Source organism: Bombina bombina, chromosome 2 (assembly GCF_027579735.1).
Source record: "Bombina bombina isolate aBomBom1 chromosome 2, aBomBom1.pri, whole genome shotgun sequence".
NCBI classification, from domain to species: Eukaryota; Metazoa; Chordata; class Amphibia; order Anura; family Bombinatoridae; genus Bombina; species Bombina bombina.
In genome coordinates this window covers 952,202,242-952,220,412 of record NC_069500.1, presented here as the reverse complement: position 1 = coordinate 952,220,412, position 18,171 = coordinate 952,202,242, and the positions used below count along the sequence as shown (strand labels likewise).

Here is an 18,171-nt window from a genome sequence, read left to right as displayed (position 1 = left end):
GGAAGGGTGGAAACACATAAGCCATCCCGAAGTTCCAAGGTGCTGTCAAAGCATCTATCAGAACCGCTCCCGGATCCCTGGATCTGGACCCGTAGAGAGGAAGTTTGGCGTTCTGGCGAGACGCCATGAGATCTATCTCTGGTTTGCCCCAACGTCGAAGTATTTGGGCAAAGACCTCCGGATGAAGTTCCCACTCCCCCGGATGAAAAGTTTGGCGACTCAAGAAATCCGCCTCCCAGTTCTCCACTCCCGGGATGTGGATTGCTGACAGGTGGCAAGAGTGAGACTCTGCCCAGCGAATTATCTTTGATACTTCCATCATTGCTAGGGAGCTTCTTGTCCCTCCCTGATGGTTGATGTAAGCTACAGTCGTGATGTTGTCCGACTGAAACCTGATGAACCCCCGAGTTGTTAATTGGGGCCAAGCCAGAAGGGCATTGAGAACTGCTCTCAATTCCAGAATGTTTATTGGAAGGAGACTCTCCTCCTGATTCCATAGTCCCTGAGCCTTCAGAGAATTCCAGACAGCGCCCCAACCTAGTAGGCTGGCGTCTGTTGTTACAATTGTCCAGTCTGGCCTGCTGAATGGCATCCCCCTGGACAGGTGTGGCCGATAAAGCCACCATAGAAGAGAATTTCTGGTCTCTTGATTCAGATTCAGAGTAGGGGACAAATCTGAGTAATCCCCATTCCACTGACTTAGCATGCACAATTGCAGCGGTCTGAGGTGTAGGCGTGCAAAAGGTACTATGTCCATTGCCGCTACCATTAAGCCGATCACCTCCATGCATTGAGCTACTGACGGGTGTTGAATGGAATGAAGGACACGGCATGCATTTTGAAGCTTTGTTAACCTGTCTTCTGTCAGGTAAATCTTCATTTCTACAGAATCTATAAGAGTCCCCAAGAATGGAACTCTTGTGAGAGGAAAAAGAGAACTCTTCTTTTCGTTCACTTTCCATCCATGCGACCTTAGAAATGCCAGAACTAACTCTGTATGAGACTTGGCAGTTTGAAAGCTTGAAGCTTGTATTAGAATGTCGTCTAGGTACGGAGCTACCGAAATCCCTCGCGGTCTTAGTACCGCCAGAAGGGCACCCAGAACCTTTGTGAAGATTCTTGGAGCCGTAGCCAATCCGAATGGAAGAGCTACAAACTGGTAGTGCCTGTCTAAGAAGGCAAACCTTAGATACCGGAGATGATCTTTGTGAATCGGTATGTGAAGGTAAGCATCTTTTAAATCCACTGTGGTCATGTACTGACCCTCTTGGATCATGGGTAAGATTGTCCGAATAGTTTCCATTTTGAACGATGGAACTCTTAGGAATTTGTTTAGAATCTTTAAATCTAAGATTGGCCTGAAAGTTCCCTCTTTTTTGGGAACCACAAACAGGTTTGAGTAGAACCCTTGTCCTTGTTCCGACCGCGGAACCGGATGGATCACTCCCATTAATAACAGATCTTGTACACAGCGTAGAAACGCTTCTTTCTTTATCAGGTTTGTTGACAACCTTGACAGATGAAATCTCCCTCTTGGGGGAGATAATTTGAAGTCTAGAAGGTATCCCTGAGATATGATCTCTAGCGCCCAGGGATCCTGAACATCTCTTGCCCAGGCCTGGGCGAAGAGAGAAAGTCTGCCCCCCACTAGATCCGGTCCCGGATCGGGGGCTCTCGGTTCATGCTGTCTTTGGGGCAGCAGCAGGTTTCCTGGCCTGCTTGCTCTTGTTCCAGGACTGGTTAGGCTTCCAGCCTTGCCTGTAACGAGCAACAGCTCCCTCCTGTTTTGGTGCAGTGGAGGTTGATGCTGCTCCTGTTTTGAAATTCCGAAAGGGACGAAAATTAGACTGTCTAGCCTTAGCTTTGGCTTTGTCTTGAGGTAGGGCGTGGCCCTTACCTCCTGTAATGTCAGCGATAATTTCTTTCAAACCGGGCCCAAATAAAGACTGCCCCTTGAAAGGTATATTAAGTAATTTGGACTTAGAAGTAACATCAGCTGACCAGGATTTTAGCCACAGCGCCCTACGTGCCTGTATGGCGAATCCTGAGTTCTTAGCCGTAAGTTTGGTTAAATGTACTACGGCCTCCGAAATGAATGAATTAGCTAGTTTAAGGACTCTAAGCCTGTCCGTAATGTCGTCTAGCGTAGATGAACTAAGGTTCTCTTCCAGAGACTCAATCCAAAATGCTGCCGCAGCCGTAATCGGCGCGATACATGCAAGGGGTTGCAATATAAAACCTTGTTGAACAAACATTTTCTTAAGGTAACCCTCTAATTTTTTATCCATTGGATCTGAAAAAGCACAGCTATCCTCCACCGGGATAGTGGTACGCTTAGCTAAAGTAGAAACTGCTCCCTCCACCTTAGGGACCGTTTGCCATAAGTCCCGAGTGGTGGTGTCTATTGGAAACATCTTTCTAAATATTGGAGGGGGTGAGAACGGCACACCGGGTCTATCCCACTCCTTAGTAACAATTTCAGTTAGTCTCTTAGGTATAGGAAACACGTCAGTACTCGCCGGTACCGCAAAGTATTTATCTAACCTACACAGTTTCTCTGGTATTGCAACGGTGTTACAATCATTGAGAGCTGCTAAGACCTCCCCTAGTAATACACGGAGGTTCTCCAATTTAAATTTAAAATTTGAAATATCTGAGTCCAATCTGTTTGGATCAGAACCGTCACCTACAGAATGAAGCTCTCCGTCCTCATGCTCTGCAAGCTGTGACGCAGTATCAGACATGGCCCTAGTATTGTCAGCGCACTCTGTTCTCACCCCAGAGTGATCACGCTTGCCTCTTAGTTCTGGTAATTTAGACAAAACTTCAGTCATAACAGTAGCCATATCTTGTAATGTTATCTGTAATGGCCGCCCAGATGTACTAGGCGCCATAATATCACGCACCTCCCGGGCGGGAGATGCAGGTACTGCCGCGTGAGGCGAGTTAGTCGGCATAACTCTCCCCTCGCTGTTTGGTGAAATTTGTTCAAATTGTACAGATTGACTTTTATTTAAAGTAGCATCAATACAGTTAGTACATAAATTTCTATTGGGCTCCACCTTGGCATTGGAACAAATGACACAGATATCTTCCTCTGAGTCAGACATGTTTAACACACTAGCAATAAACTTGCAACTTGGTTATAATCTTTTTTAGCAAAAACGTACTGTGCCTCAAAGAGGTACTAAACGATTAAATGATTAAATGACAGTTGAAATAATGAACTAAAAAACTGTTATAGCATCAAACTTTAAAACAACACAACTTTTAGCAAAGGTTTGTTCCCATTAGAAAAATAACAATAATTAAATTTGACATAAAAATTACAGAGCAACGTTTTTATTCACAGTCAATATAAAATTCTCACAGCTCTGCTGAGAGAATCTACCTCCCTCTAAAGAAGTTTGAAGACCCCTGAGATCTGTCAGAGATGAACCGGATCATGCAGGAAATATAAGAGTAACTGACTGGAATTTTTTGATGCGTAGCAAAGAGCGCCAAAAACGGCCCCTCCCCCTCACACACAGCAGTGAAGAGAAACGAAACTGTCATAATTAAAACCAAACAACTGCCAAGTGGAAAATAATGCCCAAATATTTATTCACTCAGTACCTCAGAAATGTAAACGATTCTACATTCCAGCAAAAACGTTTAACATGATAAATACTTATTAAAAGGATTAGTGACTTTTAACAGAGTAGTTCCGGTGAAATACCATCCCCAGAATACTGAAGTGTATACATACATGACATTATAACGGTATGGCAGGATTTTCTCATCAATTCCATTCAGAAAATAAAAACTGCTACATACCTCAATGCAGATTCATCTGCCCGCTGTCCCCTGATCTGAAGCTTTTACCTCCCTCAGATGGCCGAGAACAGCAATATGATCTTAACTACTCCGGTTAAAATCATAGTAAAAAACTCTGGTAGATTCTTCCTCAAACTCTGCCAGAGAAGTAATAACACGCTCCGGTGCTATTGTAAAATAACAAACTTTTGATTGAAGTCATAAAAACTAAGTATAATCACCATAGTCCTCTCACACATCCTATCTAGTCGTTGGGTGCAAGAGAATGACTGGGACTGACGTAGAGGGGAGGAGCTATATGCAGCTCTGCTGGGTGAATCCTCTTGCATTTCCTGTTGGGGAGGAGTTATATCCCAGAAGTAATGATGACCCGTGGACTGATCACACATAACAGAAGAAAGTTATATTATCTGCAAAATAAAAAGTCTGTGTATACAAGGATATGGAAAGGGATATGAAAACCCCAAAATTACCTTTTGTGAATCAGACAGAGTAGGCATGTTGAGCACTACACGGCAGGAACTAGTGCTGCCATCTAGTGCTCTTGCAAATGGATAACATTCTTGCAAAACTGCTGCTATATACTGCTCTGACACGTGCATGCACCTGAGCTAACCCCCCTGCTCCTCAAAAATAAGATACCTGGAGAACAAATTAAAATTGATCATAGAAGTAAATTAGAAACTTAAGTAAAATCCCATGACCTCTCTAAATCATGAAAAAAATAAATTGGGTTTCATATCCTTTTAAAGCAAATGTATGATAAACTAGCAAAACAATAAAAATACCTCCCGATTTTACCTTTTAATTTATCATATGAATTTTATACATATAATTATAATCACCTGAGGCACTCTATGTATTTTGAAAGGTTTTAAATAAAGGGACACTGAACCCAATTTTTTTTTCATGATTCAGACAGAGCATGCAATTTTAAGGAACTTTCTAATTTACTCCTATTATCAATTTTTCTTCATTCACTTGCTATCTTTATTTGAAATAGAAGGCATCTAAGCTTCTTTTTTGGTTCAGTACTCTTAACAGCACTTTTTTATTGGATGAATGTATCCAGCAATCAGCAAGAACAACCCAGGTTGTTCACCAAAAATGGGCCGACATCTAAACTTACATTCTTGCATTTCAAATAAAGATACCAAGAGAATGAAGACAAATTGATAATAGGAGTAAATTGGAAAGTTGCTTAAAATGTCATGCTCTATCTGAATCAGAAAAAAAAAATTGGGTTCAGTGTCCCTTTAAAATGTGATTTAACAAGAATTGCTAACCACAACCAAAAAAAACCTAATTTTAGCACTCTTAATTTTGGACACAATGTCATAAAAGACCAAAAAATACTCAAACACATAACAATATATAAGTTGCATAAAAACATTTTTATGAGAAATATTTTTCTAAATATAATTATAGCTTTCATATGTGTGGGGGTTAATTATTTCTCAGTTTGGTAAATAACTGGTCCCTCTAGTACAGTGTGTTTCAACCAGTGTGCCGTGGCACACTAGTGTGCCATGAGAGATCCTCAGGTGTGCCACGGCAGACTGACAACAGTGTGACATTTTTTAAACTTTGCTTGTTTTTTACTCCCAGTGCAGGGGTAGTTTGTAGGAGGCATGGCATAACAACACAATACATACAGTATGTGTGTGTTTGTGTGTATGTGTATGTATATATATGCTGTATTAGGCTACAATGTGTGATTTTTTTTTAAATTTTGGGATGGTGGTGTGCCACAGGATTTTTTAATGTAAAAAAGTGTGCCACGGCAAAAAAAAGGTTAAAAATCACTGCTCTAGTAAATAGGAAAAATGTGTTAATCATTGCCTCCCATGTGCTACTGGCAGAAAGAGAGTTAAACAATACTCTCTCTGTGTTACTATCACAAAAGAGTTAAAGGGACATTAAACACAAAATGTTTCTTTCATAATTTAGACAGATAATACAATTTTAAACAACATTCCAATTTACTTCTATTATCTAATTTGCTTCATTCTTTAGATATCCATTGTTAAAGAAATAGCAATGCACACGGGCGAGCCAATCACAAGAGGCATCTATGTGCAGCCACCAATCAGAAGCTACTGAGCCTATCTAGATATGCTTTTCAGGAAAGAATATCAAGAGAATGAAGCAAATTACATAATAGAAGTAAATTAGAAAGTTGTTTAAAATGGTATTCTTTATCTGAATCATGAAAGAAAAAAATTGGGTTTAATGTCCTTTTAATATCTGCTATTTTTTGCTACTGTGAGAAGAAAGCGAAAAACTCATCAGTTTGAAATGAATACTTGGGGGTAGATTTAACAAGCAGCAGATACTGCAATCTACCCCCGAAGTTTCCGGCTTGCTGCTGCTCCTTAACTTGCCCACCACCTCTGATGTGGTGGACTGCAATCATCACGATCCGATCGTGATGATTGACACCCCCATGCTAGCGGCCGATTGGTTGCGAATTTGCAGGTGGAGGCATTGCACAAGCATTTCACCTGAAATGCTTGGGCAATGTTAAATGCCAACAACGTATGCTGTTGGCATTTAGCGATGCAGGGCGGACAAAATTCACTATATTGAATCCTGTCCGTCCGGGGTATGATAAATCTACCCTTTGGGCTCAAAACCTGATCTTTTTGCAACTTAATAATGTTAATGTTTGTTAGTGAACCTTCACTTGGCTTTAGCACACAGTGTGCATTTTTAAAAATAATTTTTCTAAAAAAAAAAAAAAAAAGTAAATGCTAAGGGCTAGACTACAAGTGAGGCGCAAACAGTTTTGTGCTAGCGCAATCGTGTTTTTGTGAGCAATTTTCATTGCGCTGATATTACACGTGGAGCGCAGTCGCCCTTTACGCTTCAATCCTTACTGCGATCTCAGAGCTGTGGTTAACTGTTTTCCGAAACAAAAAAGTTGCACAAACACTTAAAAAATACATTATAAAGTACAGTTACATTTATATTAACACTGTCTGATAAAACATTTTTAATAAAAATATTTAAAAAAAAAAGTAATAAGGGCTCAAAGATAGGAGATCTCGGCAGGCAAATGGCTTTAACATTGAGACACCTACATACAGTATACTTCACTAAAAGATGAATTTGTATGTATATAGATATGTTTATATATGTGTACATATATATTAATATATTTATATGTGTATATATGTATTTACAGACATATATACAAATATAAAAACATTAATATATATGTACACATATATAGACATATATATAAGTGCATTATATCCCTTTACCATGAAGTAGATGAAAACACGATAAACATATTTATACAATATTCATTTTTAATAAAAATTTTAACTATTTATTTACTGTGAATATTTCAAATTTGCTAATGGGAATATGCTATGTTTTTTGCACGATGGGTGCACGTTTGGGTCTTTTTCAACAATTTTTTCTCAATTGATTTCTATGGGGAATGCGAAAATGCAATGGCGGGTTTTATTTTCCCCCCACTTTTTTTCTCCATTAATTTATGTTGGGGAATACATGCACGTGCATGTGAAAACTAAACTTAGGTTTTTCGCTCTATTCGGGTTAACACTAGCACAAAATAGTTTTTTTTGGAACTTGTAATACAAATGCAACCCAACAAGCGCAAAAATTAAAATCGCGATCAACCTTAGTGTGGAACTCTTAATATAAAATTTCAATTTAAAGGGACATTATACACTCATTTTTTCTTTGCATAAATGTTTTGTAGATGATCTATTTATATAGCCCATAAAGTGTTTTTTTATAAATAAATGTATAGTTTTGCTTATTTTTAAATAACATTCCTCTGATTTTCAGACTCCTAACCAAGCCCCAAAGTTTTATGTGAATACGGTCAGCTACCTTCTCCAGCTTGCTCCTGTTTGTGTAAAGGGTCTTTTCATATGCAAAAGAAGGGGGAGGGGGGGAGTGTCTTATTTGCCACTTGCAGTGGGCTTTCCAGCTACCTTTTCAACAGAGCCAAACTGACAGCTTCTAAGTAAGTTTTTAAATAGTTTTATACTGGATTTTTATATCAGTATCTGTGCATCTTATTCTTTATAGTAGTGTCTATTACATGCAGTTATATGAAAATGAGTGTATACTTTCCCTTTAATATATTTTAGCTTTACACTTATTAAACTATAACAGAGTTGAAAACTGGATATTTTCTATTTAATAAACTTACTACAAAGAAAGCTCAAACCCAATAATTTCTGTTATTGAAACTATTTGGAATTCGATTTATGATATTGCTTTTTGATATTAATTAATTAACTTTTTTCCAATGTATGTATTAAAATATAAATGGTGTTTTTGAGAAGCTTTTTAAACACCAAATCGAATGTAGTTCAATGGGGCTTTGTACGTTTATTACAAATCAAATGTTGCTTTTTTCTTTTATATTATAGAAGATTCTTCTGTAAAGTGTTTGACGTAAATTGAAATACTAAGGACTTTGATATAATTCCAAATTTTCTGTAAGACTACTTTTTCATACCTCAAGTGTAACCTAGTGTTGCCAACTTGAGTTCTCTAAGGAAACAATTTAATCAGTGAAAAATAAATATAATTATTCCTTCAGCTAATTAATGCCTCTGCTTTGTAATAATTCAATGTTAGCAGCTTCCATATAATTATTTGCTCGGATGTTATTTTCCTGTTTGGAGTAGTTTGTCAACTAAACCCTTCTGGTTATAACTTTAGTCCCTTGTGAATTCAAATCCCTCTAATTACACTCATTTTATACACAAGCTATAATGAAAAATGTGTTTGCTCTTTAATTTGAGGCGATTTCCAGCTAATGCTTTCTCAGCTGAATAAACCATCCTCAAAATAAAAAATAAAACCCAACTCATAAATTGTATTAATAGCAAATATATATTTTTTATATTCTCTATCAAAGCCAAGTAATTTCAAATTTTTGCCTATATTTCCTGAAATAATAAAATTCTTTGTCGTCATTAAATATACCAGCATAAATCAGTAGTTATTTCCTACTGTTTATGGAAGAAGCTTTATATGACCAGAAAGTCGCACATTATTTTAAAACAGAATTTAAGCCATTTATTTTATGTCCAAAAATAAATTTATCTTATATCTATAATTTCTTCTCCCAAGAATAAATATGATATTTATTTCTATCAGTTAGCTCATTGCTCAACCAGTCTGTCTATCCATTTGTCTCACCTCTTTCACACTTTGGGCTTCATTTATGAAGCTGCAGAAACAGCTTTGTAGCTTAAGCTTTCAGGCTCACGAGAGCTAGGGGCACAGATACACATAAGTGACAGGTTACTGGGAGTGTACCTTGTCCACCCAGCTTTGGGCTTCATTTATGAAGCTGCAGAAACAGCTTTTTAGCTTAAAGGGACAGTACACTGTAAAATTGTTTTTCCATAAATGTATTTTAAATGACTTGTTATACCAACTGCAGAGTATAAAATATTTGAGAAATTGCATTTTCGGGTTTATTTGTGTATCTGAAGTAGCTGGTTTTGTGCTTTGAAACCACAGCCTATTACAATGGGTTGAGCTTCAGGTAATATTAGATCTCATTATGTTATCACTTTTATGTACACAGACTTGCTTCCTTATCTTATATTTGTCTGGAACACCAAAGCTCAATACATAGAGAGAACAATGGAAAATTATGATTTTATTACTTAACTATCATGCCCCCCACTGAGGGTGCAATCTTTTCTGCTGGCTGTGTTTACTTAGGCTTGTCAATAGCATATACGCCAGTATCAAAACTTTCAGTATAGGTTGGGAATCCACAAGCTAAATCAGCTATTTCAAATGCTGAAATATGTGTAAAGGAGCTACTTGCAACCAATTTAATACACTCTAGCAGGTAAAAAGGATCATTGGGAATAATTTAAAGGGGAGAAAGTTTTTGGGTGAACTGTCCCTTTAAGCTTTCAGGCTCACGAGAGCTAGGGGCACAGATACACATTATAAGTGACAGGTTACTGGGAGTGTACCTTGTCCACCCAGCTTTGGGCTTCATTTATGAAGCTGCAGAAACAGCTTTGTAGCTTAAGCTTTCAGGCTCACGAGAGCTAGGGGCACAGATACACATAAGTGACAGGTTACTGGGAGTGTACCTTGTCCACCCAGCTTTGGGCTTCATTTATGAAGCTGCAGAAACAGCTTTGTAGCTTAAGAATTCAGGCTCACGAGAGCTAGGGGCACAGATACACATAAGTGACAGGTTACTGGGAGTGTACCTTGTCCACCCAGCTTTGCGCTTCATTTATGAAGCTGCAGAAACAGCTTTGTAGCTTAAGCTTTCAGGCTCACGAGAGCTAGGGGCACAGATGCACATGATAAGTGACAGGTTACTGGGAGTGTACCTTGTCCACCCAGCTTTGGGCTTCATTTATGAAGCTGCAGAAACAGCTTTGTAGCTTAAGAATTCAGGCTCACGAGAGCTAGGGGCACAGATACACATAAGTGACAGGTTACTGGGAGTGTACCTTGTCCACCCAGCTTTGCGCTTCATTTATGAAGCTGCAGAAACAGCTTTGTAGCTTAAGCTTTCAGGCTCACGAGAGCTAGGGGCACAGATGCACATGATAAGTGACAGGTTACTGGGAGTGTTCCTTGTCCACCCAGCTTTTCATTAATGGGAGAAAAATCATAGGTTTCTATGCAACAGGCCAGGTATGTACCACCAAATACTACAAGCAGTGAATCATGAGCTATGAGACTCAATATGATACAAATGGTCATAGGAGCCTTGTGGTTGGGGTAAATTGGAGCTGGAGCTCTGGTGGCCTTGTGATTAACAGTTACTTATGCTGAGGCCTCTACTGGATTGCTGTAAGGCGTAATTTCTGAATTGTTGGTCTGGTGTTACCCTTCCAGGGGGTTCATGTTAGGGTTTAGTTAAGGTGTGTAGTCTGGGGAGAGGTAACAAATCCTTTTTTTATTGTGGAGGTCACCTTTACTGTTTAGGATTATAACATGGGTACCTATGTAATACTGTTACCAGTGCCATAACTGTCTATTTTTGTAAGAACAAGTCAAGCAGTCACTAAATAATAGGGACCTAAGTTGTGTATGGTCCCTAAAATGAAGCCATCATTAAAAAACAAATACAGTTGATTTTTTGTATAGCAGTATAATTTTAGCTCATAGCACAACATATACCGCACATTTTATAATGACATTTTAATCCATTCTAAAACCAAAATATAGTAATTTAACACTTGTCCTGTGGCTTCTCTTGTGATATTTTGTTCTGAAGGAATTCAACAGCAGTAAAAATTTTGCACAGATTTATATATGATTTTTGTATTTGTCTAATGCAAAAGCCGCTTGTAAACATTTTAACCTGTTTCAAAATAGTAAATCCCTTTTTTCACTTTTTTTTGTACGTTTTTACGATCATTTCCTAATTTAAGAAATAGTTAAAAATAAATTGTTTTTTTTAAATTTATTTTAATTGAATTGCTTTTATTTTGCATACTATGGAGCAGAAATTATGATACCCTTGTTTCCGCTGCTTCATAACTTGTCCGCCTGCTCTGAGGCTGCGGACATCAATCTGCCCAATCCTATACGATCGGGTTAATTGACACTAGGGATGGGCGAATGTGTAAATTTCTGAATTCAAATGTTAGAACGAATGTTATTACCGAAATTCTAATTCTAAATCCGAATGTTGATAAGAATGAATATTCTTAAAAATTCTATAATCGAATGCTATTTACAGTTTTCGAATGTCACTTTGGAATTTGAATGTTTATAATTATATTGAATGTCCACATTCGAAATTTCGAATTTAACATTCTATTTAACAAATACTATTCAGAAGTTCAATAGTTCATGTGGTAGGGAGGGAATCTAGTAAATTGATACATTATAGATACAAATATATCATTTTGAATGTTTCTATATAGAATATTGCATAATTCAAATATTACATTTAAAGAAAGCATTAGAAAAACTATTACAAATATCAATTCGAATTTTTCAAAATTAATATTTTCGAATGTAATCGTAAAATTCGAAGCCGAACATTTGAAAATCGAATGTTAGAATGTTATGTAAACATTTGAAATTCGATTCGAACGAACAAATGTGTTAAAATTCGTTTAATTTTTTGAATGTTGCGAAACATTCGCCCATCCCTAATTGACACCCTCTGCTAGCAGCCGATTGGCTGCGAATCTGCAGGGAGCAGCATTGCACAAGCAGTTCACAAGCACTCTACATCGTATAATATCCGCTCGCACTTTGGACCCCAATGTATTTATCTGTGTATAATTTTAATATATTTTTAAAAATATTCATATAGATCAATCTTATAAATTAACATTACCACAGTTTTAGACTATCAAATAAAAAAAACTACATGCCTTCGTAAATTTAAATTAGAAATTGATGAAATCTCAACAGACCACGTACCTGAAGGATTAGCAATAGTCTAATGTAGCAAGCTATAGCCGTATCCATGAGCAATCTGATTACTGGGAACATATAAAGTATTACTAATAACAGTTCTTAAGATCCATGATAAAACAACAATGAATATAATTTAAATAACAATATAACACAAATTGTAATCCTGTTATGCAAATTATTGATGTAATCAGACAAATCACGGTATGAAAATAATTTGAACTTGTGTGAACAGTTTAAATTGTTATAAAAAGAATATGAAATGTACAGGAATAAGTATTTTTGCAAATATAGCTATGTTTATAAAAATGCTTCTTTAAAAAGTTATTTAGTGGTTTCCTCGTGTACTTTTCTCATGCACAGAAGCTGATGCCGATAGGGGCTACATCAAGTACTGTATGTGCACATGCACATAATAATTTGGGTACATAGCAACATTTAGCACTAAAAAGCGTTTTTACAAATTCAAGGACAATGCAAGAAATGGACTTTGAATACACAGTTGCACAATTAATTGGTCGTTTATGCCCATTTAAGTAAATATTTCTTTAAAACATAAACCTTCATAAAAAAAGCCTGTGTCGCTACACTTGTGTTTGGGAGGCAAATAATTCTTGTTTTTGAACTAGCAGATTTCCACAAAGTAAAGAAAAATTCTTATATGAAATTATTGTTAAGAGATCCAGTATAATAAAGGACCTCAAGGTATAAAAATCATATATCTTTAAAACATAAACCACTAGACAATAAACATAATTAAAGGGACCATAAATTCAAAATTAAACTTTCATGATTCAGACAGAACATGCAATTTTAAACAACTTTCCAATTTACACCACTAATCACATTTCCTTCATTCTCTTGATATCTTTTGTTAAATAGTAAATGTAAGTAGGCTCATGAGCATTAAATGCACTACTTGAAGATAGCTGAATCCATTGGGTGAAACAATGACAAGAGCACAATGTTATCTATATGGCACACATGAACTAACTCCCTCTAGCTGTGAAAAACTGTCAAATGCATTGAGATAAGAAGCCCATTAAGCTTACTCCAGGCATTTTTTTTTAATTTACTTGCTGTATTTGTCGCTACCCCCTCTATTAATAATAATTTCATAAATCAATCAGCGTTTTACTAAAGTAGCACTTTTGCAAATTATTTCCTACCCTTGATCTTGAGATCTTGTATTGCTAATTTACTAATCCACCTTGTTGATTGATAAAGATTATATATAGATATGGATTGCACTCTAGCAATGTGTATGTGTGTACATATATATTTATGTGTGTATATATGTATTTACAAACATATATACACATATAAACACATAAATACATATGTATATATATATAGACATATATAGAAGTGCATTAGAGCCCTTTGCAGTTAAGTAGATGAAAATATGCAAACGCATATTTATGCAATATTCATAATTAATAAAGGTTTTAGATATGTATTTACTGTAAATATTTCACATTCCAATGTTCTGCACATAACAGGATATGTTCTGTGTATTTAAAAATAGATATTGCTATATATATATATGTATATATCTATACCTATATATAATCATCTCTATATATAGGTTTATACCTATATATATATATATATATATATATATATATATATATATATATATATATATATATATATTGTAACAAAATACCATGAGATATATGTAGAAATATGTATTTATGAAAAAATAGAAGATATTCTTGTATATGTAGAGCATTAGAACGTTAGAACGTGAATTATTCATATTTTCATGTCGGGTCAGCGCACATGAGAATTTGTAATTGGGTTTGCGCGCGAGTGGGGTGTTTTTTCTCTCCATTGAATTATATGGGGGAATAGATGAACGTGCATGTGATATTGTAAGTTTGGCTTTTTGCTCACGTCAGGTTAGCGCAATAAAAATAACTTTTTACTTTCAACTCGTAATACCCACGCAACCTGATGCACGCAACAAGTTTCCTTCTAGCACAATTAACGCTATAGTGAAAGTGTTAAATAGCACTCAACTTGTAATCTGGCTCTTATTTTTTTTCATGAAAATTACCTTTTACTTATTTAGAAGTATTTGAAATAATTATGATTATCTATAATGTTGTAACAAATGCATTAAACAGATAAGATATAAAAATAAAGTAAGTGCTACTAAATAATTTCATATCTGCCAAAAATGCAAAAATACTCACAATATAATTTGGCTTCTAAAGTAAAAATAAAGTTAAAAAGGTTAAAGTACCTACAGTTCTATTAGCTAGACATTGACATATTGGCCAAGATTTGGAATATCAGCATTTTTTTGTAATGTGTTGAACATCAAGGTTAATAAAATAACAAGGACATTTTACTCTACATTGTTCCTGTCTGTTTTATAATTCTATGCAATATAGCCTTGCAGCTGTGTACTTACTGAATAGAACTTTCAATGCGAGATATTGTCAAAAACGCTGCTAGGTTTGCTGTGTAGGAAGAGATGACAATTAAAGCAAACAACCACCAGGCTCCCATCATCATGCGAGTGGCTAGTGTAGTATAGGGTACTTCACCTCCTGTAAAAAAAGAACAAAAAATAGTTTGTTTCCTGTTGTCTTGTGTAGCAATGCAAAATAAATCTTGTTTTAAAGGGACATGAAACCCAAACATTTTCTTTCATGATTTAGATAGAATGTTCAGTTTTAAACAACTTTCCAGTTTACTTTTATTATCAAATTACCTTCATTTTCTTGGTATCATTTGTTGAAGGAGCAGCAATGCACTACTGGTTTCTAACTGAAACTGAAATGACAATCGGTATATATATATATATATATATATATATATATATATATATATATATATACACATGTCAGAATGTAGGAGGGCACGCACAGGATTTCTATAGAAACAAAATAGTATATCTTTATTTCAAAGTAAAATTCATATTAATTAATTTTAATTGTACAACCTAGATTAATTGCTGCCCCTGCGTTTTCCTAGATAAACCTTTAAGCAAAGGATAGCAAGAGAAGGAAGCAAATTAAATGATAGAAGTAAATTGGAAAATTATTTAAAATTGTATGCTCTGTCTAAATCATGAATGTCTAATTATGACTTTACTGTCCCTTTAAGGTATAATTTCCCTGATAAAAAACATGACCCTATTTCATTAGACAGTGTTAATGAAAATATAAAAGTTTAACGTTCGTTATAAACATTGTTATGATGGTACCTGGCTTCACATTTAACTACTTTAGAGTCATTTGACAGTATAAAGCAGTTTTTAGTTTTTTACATTCATTATAAGGATATAGCAGTGAATAGCATGCTGGGCAGTGGTAGTTTAGGAAGTTTTTTAATGTTAGGTCAGGGATGCTTCTCCCAAACTCCAAAAACACACTTTAACAACCTTTAAACAGAAACATGTTTCTGGATATAAAATCTTATACCACATAAAAAAGCCAAGGCAACCTGTATAAAAGAACATGTCCAAAATGGGGCATACATAAAAAAAATATCCATAAAAGTTACTTGCCTACAGATGCACTCTGTTAATTTATCCTCTGAAATGAAATAAAACAGGCCCCAGGAGTAAAGTGACAGATAAAGGGAAGACTGCAAAACATTTATAGTTTCAGGAGCAGAAATATAAGACTCTGCAAAGAACATTAACCCCTTGACTGCATGATAGTGGCGTATTTAGGTTTCTTGCTGCCCTAGGCACTCACTCTTCTCTTCTCACGATCTCACACGGGCTAACCCCCATTGCCCCCAGGCCTGGGAGATCACGTGCATCTGTGTGTGACTCCATCCACATTCCATCCTTTGCGGCGTGCAAATAGACAGGAAGGCGGCTAGTTAAAAAAACCTCACGTGACCTCAGCGAAAAGTCGGTCACGTCACCTCTGGGCGGCAAGACGCCCTGTCAAAGTCACATTTTTTTTAAAGCCACTCATATTTAGTGCGGCGGCCAGGACAAATACCGGCCCCCAAAATTTGCCACACTAGGCACAGGCCTTGTTGGTCTATGCACTAATACGGCCCTGCTGCATGACCTTGGGAAATAACGTTTTGCAAACCTCTATCGCAGCTAAGGGCATAATGCAAATTACATCTGCAAGGGAGAGAGCAGAGAATGTTTTTACAACCTTCGGAGGGGATGGGAAATACAAACACAGTTAACCCGCTTTCATCAATTGAATATGTTAGAAACCATTGATAAGTACATACTCCCTCTAAAAGCACTATTTTTGTGTGATGTTTCTTGCTGCTAACAAACTATTGTACTCAGCAAGTAACCTTTTAGCAAGACAGCACTGGGACGAACTACCCTCATTATGGGTTCAATGTTCTAAAGCACTCTGTTCTGATGAGATTATCTAATAAGTCTAGTCAGTAATGTGAGGTCCCTCAAAAGAATTTCAGAAAGGAAAATGTTAGCTTGAGAGCTGTTCATCTTGCTATGTAGGGTTCTGGACATAAAGGAGAGACACATACTTTATAATATAATTCTCAAAAAAAGCCCCTTAAGCCCCCTCTCCATGCTAGTCAGTTTTTTTCTCCAACATTAGTGTGTCCGGTCCACGGTGTCATCCTTACTTGTGGGAATATTCTCTTCCCCAACAGGAAATGGCAAAGAGCACAGCAAAAGCTGTCCATATAGCCCCTCCTCAGGCTCCGCCCCCCCAGTCATTCTCTTTGCCGCTCTGAACAAGTAGCATCTCCACGGAGATGGTGAAGAGTATGTGGTGTTTACTTGTAGTTTTTTATTCTTCTAGCAAAAGTTTGTTATTTTGAAATAGTACTGGTTGTGCTATTTACTCTGAAACAGAAAGAGATGAAGAGTTCTGTTTAAAAGAGGAGTATGATTTTAGCAGCAGTAACTAAAATCAATTGCTGTTCCCACGCAGGACTGTTGAGCCCAGAGAACTTCAGTTGGGGGGAACAGTTTGCAGACTTTTCTGCTCAAGGTATGACTAGCCATTTTTCTAACAAGACTGTGTAATGCTGGAAGGCTGTCATTTTCCCTCATGGGGATCGGTAAGCCATTTTCTTAGACTCTAAAAGAATAAAGGGCTTATTATGGGCTATTAACTGGTGGACACTCTTAAGGGCTAAATCGATTGCTTATTTAAGTATTATTCAAGTGTTATTTACAGTTTGAAGTCGATTTCACACTTTTTATTATTTAGGGAACGTTTTTAACGCCAGGCACTAGTTAAGACACCTTCCCAGTCAGGAAGGGCCTTTCGTAGGCAGAGCCTCATTTTCGCGCCATTATTGCACAGTTTCTTTTGAGTGCAGTGCATGCAACTGCATGTGAGAGGGTCTGGCATCTACTGAAAACGTTCCTGGAAGGCTTGAATTGGTATCGTATACCCCCCTGGGATAGGTGAAGTCGCAACAAACGCTGTGGCTGGGACTGTAGTGGGGTTAAAATTGTAAACGGCTCCGTTTTTCGCATTTTAAGTGTTAAAAGCTTGAAAATTGGGGTGCAATACTTTGAATGCATTAAGACACTGTGGTGAAAATAGTTTTTCACATATTCAGTAATAAAGTGTGCTCTGTTTAACATTTAAAGAGACAGTAACGGTTTTCTTTAAAAACGGTTTTTGGCTTTATTATCCAGTTTAAGCCTGTCTAACATGTCTGTACCTTCAGATAGATCATGTTCTGTATGTATGGAGGCCAAGGTGGTCCCCCCTTCAAATGTATGTGATAATTGTGCCATGGCGTCCAAACAAAGTAAGGACAGTACTGTCACATTTAGTAAGGTTGCCCAGGATGATTCCTCAAATGAAGGAAGTAGGGACAGTTCTGCATCCTCTCCTTCTGTGTCTATACCAGTTATGCCCGCGCAGGCGACCCCTAGTACTTCTAGCGCGCCAATGCTTGTTACTATGCAACAATTGACGGCTGTAATGGATAACTCCATAGCTAATATTTTATCCA

General features: G+C 36.8%; 1 protein-coding gene across 1 annotated transcript in view; it reads right to left on the bottom strand.

Moving 5' to 3' along the window:
- GRID2 (glutamate ionotropic receptor delta type subunit 2) overlaps window positions 1-18,171 on the bottom strand; it is a 2,072,895-nt gene that overhangs the window by 376,691 nt on the left and 1,678,033 nt on the right. The window contains exon 13 of the mRNA XM_053700169.1: window positions 14,654-14,792. Coding sequence (XP_053556144.1) covers window positions 14,654-14,792 — 139 coding nt within the window. The remainder of the gene's footprint in view (window positions 1-14,653; window positions 14,793-18,171) is intronic.